This window comes from Trichechus manatus, unplaced genomic scaffold, assembly GCF_000243295.1.
Source record: "Trichechus manatus latirostris isolate Lorelei unplaced genomic scaffold, TriManLat1.0 scaffold00264, whole genome shotgun sequence".
Taxonomy (NCBI): Eukaryota; Metazoa; Chordata; class Mammalia; order Sirenia; family Trichechidae; genus Trichechus; species Trichechus manatus.
In genome coordinates this window covers 735,814-750,650 of record NW_004444200.1, presented here as the reverse complement: position 1 = coordinate 750,650, position 14,837 = coordinate 735,814, and the positions used below count along the sequence as shown (strand labels likewise).

At 37.1% G+C, this 14,837-nt stretch overlaps 1 protein-coding gene across 2 annotated transcripts in view; it reads right to left on the bottom strand.

Annotated features, from left to right (window-relative positions):
- CENPJ (centromere protein J) overlaps nucleotides 1-14,837 on the bottom strand; it is an 82,614-nt gene that overhangs the window by 1,177 nt on the left and 66,600 nt on the right. The window contains exons 11-16 of one of the 2 annotated variants that reach the window (XM_004389873.2): nucleotides 10,174-10,258; nucleotides 4,793-4,857; nucleotides 4,501-4,608; nucleotides 2,346-2,486; nucleotides 2,179-2,263; nucleotides 1,980-2,100 (exon numbers count right to left, since the gene is read on the bottom strand). In XM_004389873.2, the coding sequence (XP_004389930.1) occupies nucleotides 1,980-2,100; nucleotides 2,179-2,263; nucleotides 2,346-2,486; nucleotides 4,501-4,608; nucleotides 4,793-4,857; nucleotides 10,174-10,258 (605 nt within the window). Of the gene's footprint in view, nucleotides 1-1,979; nucleotides 2,101-2,178; nucleotides 2,264-2,345; nucleotides 2,487-4,500; nucleotides 4,609-4,792; nucleotides 4,858-10,173; nucleotides 10,259-14,837 lie in introns of those variants that run through there. The other variant, XM_023724831.1, reaches the window with a different exon arrangement.

The following is a 14,837-nucleotide window of genomic DNA, read 5'->3' as shown; positions in this document are numbered from 1 at the left end:
TCGTGATTCTGGTATTATTTCTTCTAGAGATATCCTTTGGGACCTTTTCATGTATAATACCTTCTTTGCACATTTTTTCCACGGTGTTTCTGCTTAGACTGAAAGTTCAATTATCAGATTAGCACTTATATACTCATGAAAAGCTTGTTTTAATAAATTTATGTTACCTTCCACCACAAAATTCTTAGTTTTTGTTTTTAATTTTCCATGTGTTCTGCCTTTTGCTCCCTCTTAAAAAAAAGGGGTGCTGGCACTGTATTAAGTTAAAACCATTTGAGTGCTTGCTCTGTAGTAGGTAAAGAAGAGAGCCATATTCCTGGGAAGGGGCATGACCAGATATTAAGATCTGTTTTGAAGCAATGGAACAAAGAAGCAGGATATGAAAAACAGTTAATGTTCCCAGTTGATTGTGTGATGTGTCTGTGGAATAATCAAACTGAATTCCTAAATACAGGTATAATGTGCAGTTAGAAATACAAGACTAGGGCTAGATTAGGAATCACCACTTCTGAACATATAAGGACAGGTAGTAGGAATGAATGATGTTTTTCTATTTTGGTATTTTTCACACAAGTGTTAAGCTCTAAGCCATTCTGAGAGCCAACGCCTTATAAAGTGCAGTCTCAGGATTAGCAGTATTACCATCACCCAAGAACTTATTAGAAATGCAAATTATTGGATGGGACCCAGCAGTCTGTGTTTGAACAATCCCTCCAGGTAATCTAATACATACTGAAGTTTGAGAACCACTGTGAGAAGTCAAAAACCTGAATGTCAAAATAATCCTTGAATGAATTCATAAAATATCTGGGATTTTCTTGAGTATAGACAAACAATAGAAGAGATCATGAGTTACTAACTGTCATAGCTGGGTGGATGAGTACGTGGAGTTTTTTGTATCATTTTCCCTACTTTTTATACAGAGAATTTCAAACATGGAGTGAAAAAACACTTGAAAAGTTTCTTAAATCACTTATAGTGTATAGTATAGTGTACACATAAGTTTTTCATCTAATTTTAGAACACATTGCTACTTATTTGGTTGAGCACCAGATAAAAGGCTCAGGCAATGTTAAGGGAAGAACACTGTAATGACCATATGAAGTTTGCATATTATTTAATATCGTCACTTTTTTTTTTTTTTGCCAGAGAATTCAGTTAAGTACATTGCTGACATTTTAGTTGTATTCAAGTTAATGGGTACTAATTGTCACACTCTAGGAAACCAAAAAAAATAAATAAAAAACACCAAACCCATTGCCAGTGAGTCAATTCCGACTCATAGCGACCCTACAGGACAGAGTAGAACTGCCCCATAGGGTTTCCAAGGAGTGGCTGGTGCATTCGAACTGCCAATCTTTTCGTTAGCAGCCATAGCTCTTACACCACTGTGCCACCAGGGCTCCACACACTCTAGGGGGAAAAAAAAAAAAAAACAAAGCCATTACCGCAGAGTTGATTCTGACTCATAGTGACCTCACAGGACAGAGCAGAACTGCCCCACAGGGTTTCCAAGAAGTGGCTGGTAGATTCAAACTGCTGAGCTCTTAACCATTCAGCCACGGGGCTCCACAGTCTAGGAAAGGAGGGTGAAAACTGGCCACTGGATACCATCGTTTTTAAAAACTGACAAGGCAGCCTCCATTTTCTGTTTCATTCACTGTTTTCAAATTTCACCAAGCTTACTACTAAACAAATACTTGCCCCTTCACAGAATGGTTTATAGACTCCCTTTAAATCTCTAAGCTAAAGACATAACTATCTTGTGGCAAAATATTTATCAAAAATATACATATTGCAAATTCTGAACTCCAAAAATGTTGAGAACTTTTTCACCTGCCCTCAAAGTGTCTTAGGTTCATTTCATATTTGTCACTGAAATTTTGAATGTTTTATAAACATATATATCTTTTATATTTTTAAAAACCTGTTTGGTAATAAAAGTTGAATCATGAAACTAAATTTAACAGATATCATACCATTGTACTCTGACAACTGTACCATCTGGAAAAATGCTTTCTTCTTGTCCATCAGCAAATAAGTTTTTAACAGTCTGGTCAGGAAATGTAATTTCTTTTCTTCCATCTGGAAAATGTTTTTCTGTTTAAAAAAGTTTACTATAGTTATTTTTTAAAGGAAGGGAAGAATTTAATAAGGAAAGGGGAAGCAAGTTCTCACCTATTTGTCCACTTGAGAAATGTAAAACTTCTAGTCCTTCTGGGTAAGTAGTATGAGTGGTCTGGGCAGCTGCATAGTAGTAGATCTGTAAAGACAAAACGTCAATGTGCCTTTTCGTGAGAGATTTTTAAGCTACAGTGGAAAAAGCAAACCCTATGAAAACATACCACTCTCTCATCTGGCATGACTTGCTTCACGTCACCATTAAAGAAAGTGACCGTGAGAGTCTTCCCATCTGCACTCACTTCCTTCCGAGTTCCATTCGGAAACAATATAACGTGGCACCCATTCTTAAAAACCTTTTCTACCTGAAAAAAACAAGATTATCAATATGTAAAATTTCCTCCTGAAACCACATGACAAAAATAGCTAATTCTCTTCTAATTGCCTATTTTGAAATTTCTCACAAAAAGCAAAACATTCTTTAAAAAAGGAAAGAATAGTATAATAAACTCCCAACAATCAACTTCAAGTACCAACACATTACCATTCTCATGTCACTTATTTCCCCAAAGCCCAACTCATTTTTTGCGGGAGTTTTTCAAAGCAAATTACAGACATCACTTCACCTGTTAATACTTCAATAGATAACACAAATGGAAGTTTTTTTTTTAACATAACCAAAACCATTACCACACTTAACAAACTAATTTCCTGATCACGTAATGACTATCCATGTTGTTTTCCCCAAATTCTCAACAATACCTTTTTACAGTTGATTTATTTGAACCAGGATCAAAATAAGGTCCATAAACAACACCTGGTTGATATTTCTCTTAGATCTTTATCTTTAACAGTTCTTCCCCCTCCCCCTCCCCCCTTTCTTTAAAATGCCAATTACTTTTGAAGGAACTGGCTCATTGAACCTACAGAATTTCCCACATTCTGATATCCGTCATATTTCCTAAAAAACTACTAGTTAGATCTAGGCTTGATTAAATTCAGGTTGCGTTTTTTTGACAAGACTATTTTATAGGCGCTGCTGTGTGCTTCTCACTGCAACACATTAAGAGGCACAGTCTATGGCTGTCCTATTGTTAATGGGTTTGGGTCATGTCAGTCTGATATTATGAAACCCCCAACAAACTTTCTTCCGATGACTTCAGTAGTCACTGATAACTGTTGCCTAGATCCTTTATTTCATTAGAGGTTTCATCAAACTGGTGATTTTCTAATTCCTTTCCCATTTATTACCTACAATTTTTCTAAAAAAGAAAACCTTTTCTCATCGACTATTTGTTACCCTAAGGAGTTTGTACAGGAAGAGCCTAACTGCTTCCTTTTGACTATTCTCTATCCCACTTTGGCCCTATAATTTCAATTAAAATGAATCAAATTAGCGTGTTTGAAAAAGTAAATTTTCCATGAATCCGAGGAAAAAAATTCTGTCACCAAAAAAGAACAAAATTCTAACTCACAAAAAAAAAAAAAAAAAAGACAGAGACTGGCTGCAGAAGCCCTGAGAGTATGGACCACCCTTACAGCTCAGTAATGAAGTCACTCTGGAGGCTCACCCTTCAGCCAAAGATTAAAGACAGGCCCATAAAACAAAACAAGACTAAATGGACACACCAGCCCAGGGGCATGGACAAGAAGGCAGAAGGGGACAGGAAAGCTGGTAATAGGGAACCCAAGGTCAAGAAGGGGAGAGTGTTGACACGGCGTGGGGTTGGCAACCAATGTCACAAAACCATATGTGTATTAATTGTTTAATGGGAAACTGGTTTGCTCTGTAAACCTTCATCTAAAGTAAAATAAAAAAAAAAATTCTCTCACCACCTCCCATTTAACAAACTCTGTGTATATTACTTTGCCTTTTCATTCTACTCTGCTACCTGGGACACCTAGCCAGGCAGTTTTCCCACTCAAAAACTTTCCTAAGCACAAGAATAAAATTGTAGAGCCTGCAGATAGAAAGAAAGGCATCTGACCTAGGATGAATAAAAGTCTTCAGGAAGGCAAAGTTTAGAACGAATTGAGGCTTATTTAAAGTGAACTGAGGCTTTTATAAAGTGCCCAGGATTACTAAAGGCTTCTTAGCTATCTATGTTTGGAACAAATCCAAAGAGTTAAAACGAAGGAACTGTAGTCCTTCTTTTGCTGCATCTCTAAACTAGAAATGGCAACCAAGTCCAAGTTGTGCGCTGAGTATTTTTAGAGGAGTCCAAGGTTCAAGCCTAGGTCATACCCCAAGGTACTTCAAGAACATGAAGTTCTTAACCATCATCAACAGTCTTCATTATTTTAGGATCTAAGTGTTTCAACTTAATTATAACCCACACTTATTTTTTAATAGCACCCATTATAAAAAAACTTTTTAACCTTTCCATCCGGATGACTGATTTCTCCCTGAATTTCCTCTTCTTCCTCTTCTTCATATTCAGGATCTGGGAGTCTCATCAGTTCAAATGGCTCCCTGGGCGAGCTGGCCTATAAGGATAAGACTTCTCTCACTATCCTAACAGACAACTCAAATTTTAACATCATAGGATTCTGTGACTAGTGTTTGGTGTTAACTATACATGATTTAGAAATTTAAGTCAAGTGGACTAAGTAATCAATTTCAAACCTGATTAATCTATCTTTTAATATATAAAAATATAAAGAGATTTACTTGTCCTTTATCCGAACTGCCTAAATCACGAGGAAATATAGACTTCAGTCTTCGAGATGGACTGCCTGTTAGAATATAATTTTCAAAGTTAGTTTTAATATTTAAATCAAAAATTTTTATTTACTAATATGATCAAACATTTCCTTCTTTTGTGAACTGCTGCAGTTTACCCATTATTTAAGGAAGTCAGTATTTTTCTATACTAATTTGTAGGAGTTCTTCATTATATAAATTCAAATGTTTATTCAGGCACTTCTTTTAAGGCTCAGAGTGACCAAGAAAGATAAAGACAGTATCTGTTCTCAAAGGGTTTACAATCTGGAGAAAGAGATAGGTCCTCAAGTAACCTAACAGATGGATCCGAAGGTATTTTGGAGACCACAAGGACCTAGCAAGTGTGGGTGTGGGAGTAAAGATAAAAAAGGCATCCAAGCATACATATAGGATTTGGCTTGACCAAATAACTGAATATTTAATTAAAATATAAGTTTCCTAATGGCTGTGGTCTAAACCTTTTAGATCATGACCAGCACACCAAACATGGCATGCATCATATTAATAATACATACATTATAAAATAAATACACAGGTACAAAAAATGAGATGGATTTTTAAAAATATATTAAAGTTCTAATACTTTCTGTATGCTAATGGGTCACATTGTAAACATTCCCAATTTTGCAGGCCGTGATAAGAAGTACGATTTATAAGTTCAAGGGGAAACTACTAAAGGGTTTCAAGTTAGTGCCAGGATTTGTAAGGATGTGTAAGTAGTTAAAAAATGTAATTGATGCTACAAGAGAATGGACTGGAGAAGAAGCAGAAAAGAGGCAGAAAGTCCATTTAGGTGGTTATTAGACATAAAAGATGGCTTGGGTGGAAACAAATATTTAGATTACACCTAAGAAACTGCTGATTTATAGGTCCAAAACTGTCAAGCATCAGCAATTTCTTATGATTCAACCTAATGGATTCAGAAGTTATTCAAATTAGGATTAGTTTAGGGATTGATGGGAGTGGAGGTAAGGATAAAAGAGGAAAGGAATCAAGGAATACACAAAGGTTCTGGCTTGAGCAAACGAGTGGATGGAAGACAAGGTTTTGGGGCTAACACAAGTTTTCTGTTTTGGATATGATACAGGGAGAACAATATCTACTACCTCAAAGGGCAAGTGTGCAAAGTACTTTGTAAACTATATACTACAATTTCAGTTCTGCATTACTTACGTCAGCAACCAGCATTCTGAGAAAGAGATTAAGGAAACTATTCCACTTACGATACCATCTAAAGAAATAAAGTAACTAGGAATAAATTTAACCAAGGAAGTGACATACTTGTACAATGAAAACTGTAAAACATTACTGAAAGAGGTTAAAGAAGACCTAAATAAATGAAAGGACATTCCATGTCCACTGATTAAAAGACTTAATATAGTTAAGATGTCTATACTACCCAAAGCATTCTATAGATTCAACATAATCCCTATCAAAATTCTTACAGCCTTCTTTGCAGAAAAGGAAAAACCAATTCTCAAATTTATGTGGAACTGCAAGGAGCGCCAAATAACCAAAGCAATCTTGAAAAAGAAAAATAGAGTAGGAGGACTCATATTTTTCAATCTCAACAGTACACTACTGGTATAATGACAGACATATAGACCAATGGAACAGAATTGACAGTCCAGAAATAAACTTCTACATCTATGTTCCACTGATTTTCAACAAGGGTGCTAAATCCACTCAACAGGGGAAAGAATAGTTTCTTTAATAAATGGTGCTGGGACAACTGGATTGCCATACGCAAAAGAATGAAACTAGACCCAAACATCACACCATATATGAAAATTAACTTCAAATGGACCAAAGACCTAAATGTAAAAACTAAAACCACAGAACTCTTAAAAAGAAACATAGAGGTAATGCTTTGGGAACTAGTTTTTAACAATGAATTTTTACATATGACTCCAAAAGCATAAATAACAAAACATAAAACAGATAAATGAGACTTCATCAAAATTAAAAACTTTTGTTCATCAAAGGACTTTTGTCAACAAGGTGAAGGGACAACCTAGAGATTGAGAGAAAACTTTCGGGAACCATATATCTGATGCAGCCCTGGTGGCGCAATGGTTAAGGGCTCGGCTGCTAACCAAAAGGCTGGCACTTCAAATTCACCAGCTGCTCCTTGGGAACTATACGGGGCAGTTCTACTCTGTCCTATAGGGTCGCTATGAGTCGGAATCGACTCAACAACAATGGATTATATATCTGATAAAGGTTTAATATCCAGAATATATAAAGAACTATACTTAACAAAAAGACAACCCAATCAAAAAATGGCCAAAGGACTTGAAAAGACATTTCACAAAACAAGACAGACAAATGGCCAACAAGCACACAAAAAGATGCTCGGTGTCACTAAAACCAAAAAACCCGTTGCCATCAAGTCAATTCTGACTCATAGCATCCCTACAGGACATTGTAGAACTGCCCCATAGGGTTTCCAAGGAGCGGCTGGTGGATTCAAACTGCTGACCTTTTGGTTAGCAGCCAAGCTCTTAACCACTGAGCCACCAGAGCTCCCAATGTCACTAGGGAAATGTAAATCAAAACCACAATGAGGTATCACTTCACACCCACTAAGATGGCTATGATTAACAAACTGAAAATAACAATGTGTTTCTGTGAGGATATGGAGTAACCCGGAACCGTCGTCCAATGCTAATGGAACTGTAAAGTGACACAGCCACTGTGGAAAACAGTTTGGCAGTTCCTCAAAAATTAAACAGAATTACCATATAATACAGCAATTCCACTCCTAGGTATATACTAAAAAGACTGCAAAGCAGGAACACAAACATACTTGTTTACCAATGTTCACTGCAGCATTTTTTCACAGTAGCCAAAAGGTGGGAACAACCTAAATGTCCATCAACAGATGAATGGATGAAGAAAATGTAGTATATACATATAATGGAATATACTCAGCCATAAAGAAAAATGAAGCCCAGATACATGCTATATATGGATGAACCTTGAAAATATTATGCTGAGTGAAATAAGTCAGTCACAAAAGGACAAATACTGTGAACCCATTTGCATGAAATATCTAGATTAGGCAAATGTATAGAAGCCAAAGTTTATTAGTGGTTACCAGGAGCGAGAGGGAGGGGGCATTGCTTAGGTGACACTGAGGTTCTGTTCAGGGTAAAGGAAAAATTTGGAAACAGTGGTGATGATTGCACAACATGATGAACATAATTAATGTCAATGAATTGTACATGTAAAAAATGTTGAAATGGCAAATATTTTGTTATATATGTTTACCACACACACACACACACACACACACACACACACACACACACACGAAGTAGTACCACCCTCAAGCACAAAACTGAAATTCAACTACATTAAAATGACAATTTTCGTTCATAAAAGGTTAACAAAGAGTAAAAGGACAAGCCTTAGAATTAGGAGAAGATATTTGCAAACTAACTGTTGAAGGACTATTGTGGTGGTAAGGAATCCTCCCACAAATAAAGAAGACAGACAATAGAAGAACAGGCAAAAGACAATAGAATAAAGGGCAAAAGACCTGAACAGGCTCTTTTCAAAAGAGGAAATATAAATAGCTAATAAACATAGGCAAAGGCGTTCAACATATTAACTAATCAAGGAAATGCAAATTACAACTACAATGAGATATCGTTACACCCCTATCAGAGTAGCAACATTTTAAGTCTAACAATACCAAGTACTGTCAAAGTGTGGAGCAAAACAAACACTAACATGGCTGGTGAGAGAGTAAAATCATTATGGAGAATATTTTGGCAACATTATTAAAGATAACTCATATGAATTACCCAGTAATTCCACTCCTAAGTATACGCTCTACAGAAATGAATGTGTATACACCAAAATGTAAAAGAATGCCCACAGCATTCATTCTTTAACATCCAAAAACTTTTTTAAAAGTTCAACTATCTCAACCGAAAATTATATTCATAAATGGAATACTACTTTGCAGTAAAAATTAATGAATTAGGACTGCACTCATCAACATAATTAAATCTCAAAAACAATTTTTAGTGAAAGAAGACAGAAGAATATATATAGCATAAGTCTGTTCATAAAGCTCAAAAACAAGTAAAACTAATATATATTTTTAGGGATGCATCTATGTGAGTTTAAACTATATAAAGAAAAGCAATGTAATATGATCAAAGAGGAGCACATAGAGGGGGGGTAGTTCTATTCTATAGTGCTGGTAATGTGTTATCCTTACCTATTAAGTGGCTACACAAGTAGTTTCTTTATAATTGTTTGTCAAACTGCACGTTCTATCCACTTCTCTAAATTTATTTCACAGAAATAGTTTTTTTTTTTAATTCCAAGCAGATTAAAGACCCAGAAGTAAAAACAAAAGTTCATCGAAGAAAATAGTATATGATTAACAAGGATTTCGTAAGGTCATGAAAAGCAAAAACTATAAAGGAGAAGACTGATAAATCCAATACAAGGAAAAACATGTACATAAAAAATACAAACTGAAAAATTAAACCTAGATTGGGAGAAAATATTGGCAGTGCTCATAACTGACAAAGGATTAGTATGCAGAATAAATAATTAACTTCAAGAAACACATACATACCAAAATTTTAAATGGGCAAAAGATAGGTACGGGCAAGTCACAAAAAGATGTTCACATAACCTCACCAGTAATCAGGAAAATGCATATTAAAACTACATTGACTCACCATTTCACACCCATCTGATTGGCCAAATTTTTTAAGCCTGATCATATCAAGTGTTGGTAAGTACGAAGAGCATATTAATATGCTGATAGTAATAACTGGTAGAACTACTTTGCAGAACAAAGGCAAAACCTCCAAAGCAAAGTTGCCCAGGCCTGATGTGACCCAGCATCCTACTCTAAATACGTATCCCAGAGAAACTCACGTGATCAAAGACGTGTTCTGCAAGATTTATTCATTATCATGAAAACCTGGGAAAAATCTGAATGTCTATCAGCAGGAAAACTTAACTACAACAAATATACAATGGAATCTGTATAGCTATTAAAATGAATAAACCAGATTTTACATGGATTAATGTGGGTAAGTCTTAAAACATTGAAAGAAAAAAGCAAATTGCAGAATGATAACCTAGAGTATGAAACAACACTATATTGATTAATGGACATAATGTAGTAAAAGAATAAAAAACACGGAATGCTATCAGGGTAGAAATTAACTGGGGGGGAGTAAGACACACAGGGGCCTCATTCATATTTACAATGGTTTTTTCCTAAAATTGGGTATAAATATTCTTTATATTACTGATACATTTCATTAGAAAGATAATAAACAACCTCCTACCTTGGGCTGGCAAATAATTTTTCTTATATTTTTCTACCTGGGTTCCTGAAGAAATCTGCCTTCTTTGAAAGCAAACTGATGGGTTCTGTAGTATGAGAGATAATTTTGAATATAAGTGTTACTCTACATATTAGTACAATGAATGAAACAGAAGTCAACAAACAATAAGATTGTTTTAAATTTGATCATTCATGTTGTTTTCAGGTGCCATTATTAAATACCCACCAAAAGGTCTAATCTTAATATAGGCCAAAGTGAAAAAGTTAAATTTTTTTAGAAATTAAATGTTCCTTTTGAAATCTAATCATTCTTCATGTTAGGACGTAACATGTAACATAAAACTAAACAGTGTCCTATTGCTGATATTGCTATAATAATATTCTATTAGGTCCTGTGCCTCTACTCTATTCCCTTGTTCTCAACAGAACTCATGGTCAAACATCAGCAAAATCTCCTTTGTCTTCAACCTATTGTGTGAACATTTCTCCTTCAAGTTCTTGCTCTAACAGAGTCTTCATAAACCCTAGGTCTCCCCTCATAACACTGGTTACCACTGTATTCCTCTCAAGTGATAGAAGTTTTCTCTCCCACAGAGCTCAAACCACTAAGACAAAGGTAGGGTAGATGTCCTTCTTGCGCCACATCATCACTTCCAGCCCAATCACTTTCCCTCCTCCCTAAATCCACTGCCTCAGCTTTCAATCTCATGTCCTCATACTCATCTTTACCCCTCCCTCATTGCTGCAGTCATCACTCCCGCTCATCCCTTGCAGATGTTTAGATCCTAGCTTACTGTCATCTTCTCCCTACTCTATTATTATTTTTGCTAGTAAACGATACTTTCAAGACGTTAGCTTCTCATTTTCTTGGCCTACTCTCCTCAGAGATTTTGTTCTTTATCCTACCTCAGCTATACAATCCAATGGACAATCTTTAGAATTTGTCATTATCAATAACTGCTGCTGCTGTTGTTGTTAAGGTACTGTCGAGTCAGTTCCAACTCATACAGACCCGCCCGGTGTACCTGGTCCTGTGCCATCCTCACAGTGGTTGCTATTTGAGCCCACTACTGCAGATACTGTGATCAGACCATGTTCCACGGCTACTCATAAGGTTTTCACTGGCCAGTTTTTTAAGAAATAGATCACCAGGTCCTTCTTCCCAGTCTTAGTCTGGAAGCTCCACTGAAATCTGTCCACCATGGGCGACCCTGCTGGTATTTGAAATACTGGTGGCATAGCTTCCAGCATCACAGTAACACACAAAGCCACCACAGTACGACTAACTGACAGATGAGTAGTGGTCAATAACTGCAATGCCACGAAAACCTCAGTTTTAGGTGTGGCCAAGATGGTGGAGTAGTTAAACGCTTCCTATATCCCTCTTACAACAAAAACCTGGAAAAACAAGTGATTTGATTCTATATGAATATCTAGGAGCCCTGAACAAGGCAAAGTTGAGGAATCCGACTGAGTGACAGGGGAGAGGGAGACGGTTTGGAAGAAGCGAAGAGCACCAGAGCCGTGGCGGCGAAACTGCAGCTCTGCAGCCACACCAGTTCGCAGTGAAGCAGGCAAACAGCTGTGCTGTGTGTGCTCTTGGGAAGCAGTTTCCACATTGAGAGAGACCCGGCAGCAGAGATTCTGCTTGGACGCTCCAAACCGTGAAAAGCAGCTCCCAAGTGGCTAAGATTAAGTACCATGCGTTTGGCCTTTCACTGGGATGAAAAAACAAAGCCCATTTGGGAAAAACCTCTCTCCCTTTTACCTCCTCCCTCTGCGCTCTTTAACGGGAGTCCGCTGGGCCAGAAGTAGATCCCAAAAGGCGCCCTGACCCATTCTCCTGGCCTTGGAGAGGGAACAAATAAGCTAGTGGCTCCCCTAAGCCAGGAACACAGGGTCGGCACAGCTCCTTTGCTAGGGAGAGGTATAAGGGGTCTGCAGACTCTGAGTGCCTTATACCCCTGTATAGACTTGTGGGGACCCATCTCAACAGTGTCAGCCCTCATTACCACGGTACAACACAGCAAACATCTGAAGTTTAACTTCAACTGCTTCAGCTGTGAACTGGCAGATTTGTGACCCTCAAAACAGCCCTGCCCCTTAAGTAGGTACTTTTATCGATCCGCAGCAGGGGACTGAGGACTGGTGGTATCACCTAAAGCTCCTGGTCACCTGCTACAGGAGTCCAAGAAAAAGTGGTGCCCTCGAGGCTTTACAACCAACAGAGTGGGGTGTTCACAGTCCAGCTGCAAAACTCACCTACCTACTCACCCTAGAGAATAGGGACACGCTTTCCTTTCAGACTCTCAGGGGCAGCCGTCAGCCCCCTGCCTGGCTCAGCACGTGATCCCCTACCACAGCCAGAGTCCATCGCCTGCGCCAATCACCCATGCCTCTCTAGGAATGGGGTTGAGAGCCTGCATCACACACTTGGCGACCAACTCCCTGGACACCCAAGCTGAACCCATATAGGAAAATTTTAATGGACTCCTGTGTGCACATACTTAGTTACAGAACTAACTGCCTGATGACAGGATGTTAGCGATTCAAAGCTGTCAAAAATCAAACTAGTGCAGACGAGCAGCCTATTTGGGCATATCAAAACAAAACAAAACAAGAAGCTAGGTCTTACTAAACAAATATAAAATAAAATTATAATAAATTATTGCTGGCTTGGAGACAACAGTCAATACCAAGTCACAAAAAGAGGCAGTCCATGATGGCTTCAGCAAGCTCCTGAAATAAAGAATCAATAAATTCTCCGGAGGAAGAGAACTTCCTGGAATTAGCAGAGGCAGAATACAAAAGATGAATATACAGAACTCTTCTGGAAATTAGAAAGGAAATTCGACATAATGCAGAAACAGCCAATGAACATACAGACAAAGTAGTAGCGGAACTTAAAAAAAGTATTCAAGAACATAATGACAAATTTAATAGGCTGCAAGTATCCACAAAGAGACAGCAATCAGAAATCCAGAAGATTAACAATAAAATTTCAGAATTAGACAACTCAATAGAAAGTCACTGGAGCAGAATTGAGGTAGAAGAAGTTAGAATTAGTGATAATGAAGATAAAGCTCTTGACGCCAACTTATTTGACGAAAAATCAGATAAAAGAATTAAAAAGAATGAAGCAACTCTAAAAGTCATGTGCGACTCTATCAAGAGAAATCACTTACGAACGATTGCAGTACCAGAACAGGGGGGGATAAGAGAAAATTGTTGAAGATTTGTTGACAGAAAACGTCCCTGATATCATGAAAGATGAGAATATATCTATCCAAGATGCTCATCAAACCCCACATAAGGTAGATCCCAAAAGAAAGTCACCAACACATACTATAATCAAACTTACCAAAACCAAAGATAAAGAGAGAATTTTAAGAGCGGCTAGGGATAAAAGAAAAGTCATCTACAAAGGAGAGTCAATCAGAATAAGCTCGGACTACTCAGCAGAAACCATGGAGGCTAGAAGGCAATGGGATAACATATATAAAGCCTTGAAGGAAAATAACTGCCAGCTAAGAATTATACACCCAGCAAAACTGTCTCTCCAATATGATGGTGAAATTAGGGCATTTCCAGATAAACAGAAATTCAGGGAATCTGCAAAAACCAAACCAAAATTACCAGAAATATTAAAGGCAGTCCTATGGTTAGATAATCAATAACACCAAATAACAACCCAAGACTAGAACACAGGACAGAGCAACCAGATATTGACTCAGATACAGATATCGAAAATACATCAAAGCTAAAAAATTGAAAATAGGGAAACAGATATCAAAACGTAAAAAAGGACAACATTAAAACCAAAAAGAGGGACTTAAAAAATGCAGACATTGATTTTTCATATGCAGGGGAAGTTAAAGTGATATAAAGTAATAAAAGACTGGCATAAACTTAGAAAAAAAGGGGTAAATATTAAGGTAACCACAAAAGAATCTAACAATCCTACAAATCAAAATAAAAAAGGAGAAAAACATAAAGACCCAGCAAACACAAAATCTACAACAAAGAAAAACATGAAAAAAAATACATAAAGAAAAATGACTCAGCACAGAAAATTGAGGAGAACAAAGAAACTGTGAACAATACACAAAAAGAGATATCAGGATGACAGCACTAAACTCATACCTATCAATAATTATGCTGAATGTTAACAGACTTAATGCACCAATAAAGAGACGCAGACTGGCAGACTGGATAAAAAACCATGATCCATCTCTATGCTGCCTACAAGAGAGGCACCTTAGACTTAAAGACACAAACAACCTAAAACTCAAAGGATGGGAAAAAATATATCAAGCAAACAACACTCCAAAAGAGCAGGAGTGGCAATATTAATCCCTGACAAAATAGACTTTAAAGTAAAATCCACCACAAAGGATAAGGAAAGACACTATATAATGATGAAAGGGTCAATACACCAGGAGGACATAACTATAATAAATATTTACACACCCAACAACAGGGCTCCAAAATACCTAAAACAAACTCTAACAGCTCTGAAGAGGGAGATAGACAGCTCCACCATAGTAGTAGGAGACTTCAACATGCCACTTTCGGTGAAGGACAGAACATCCAGAAAGAAGCTCAACAAAGACACAGAAGAGCTAAATGCTACAATCAACCAACTTGATCTCATAGACATGTACC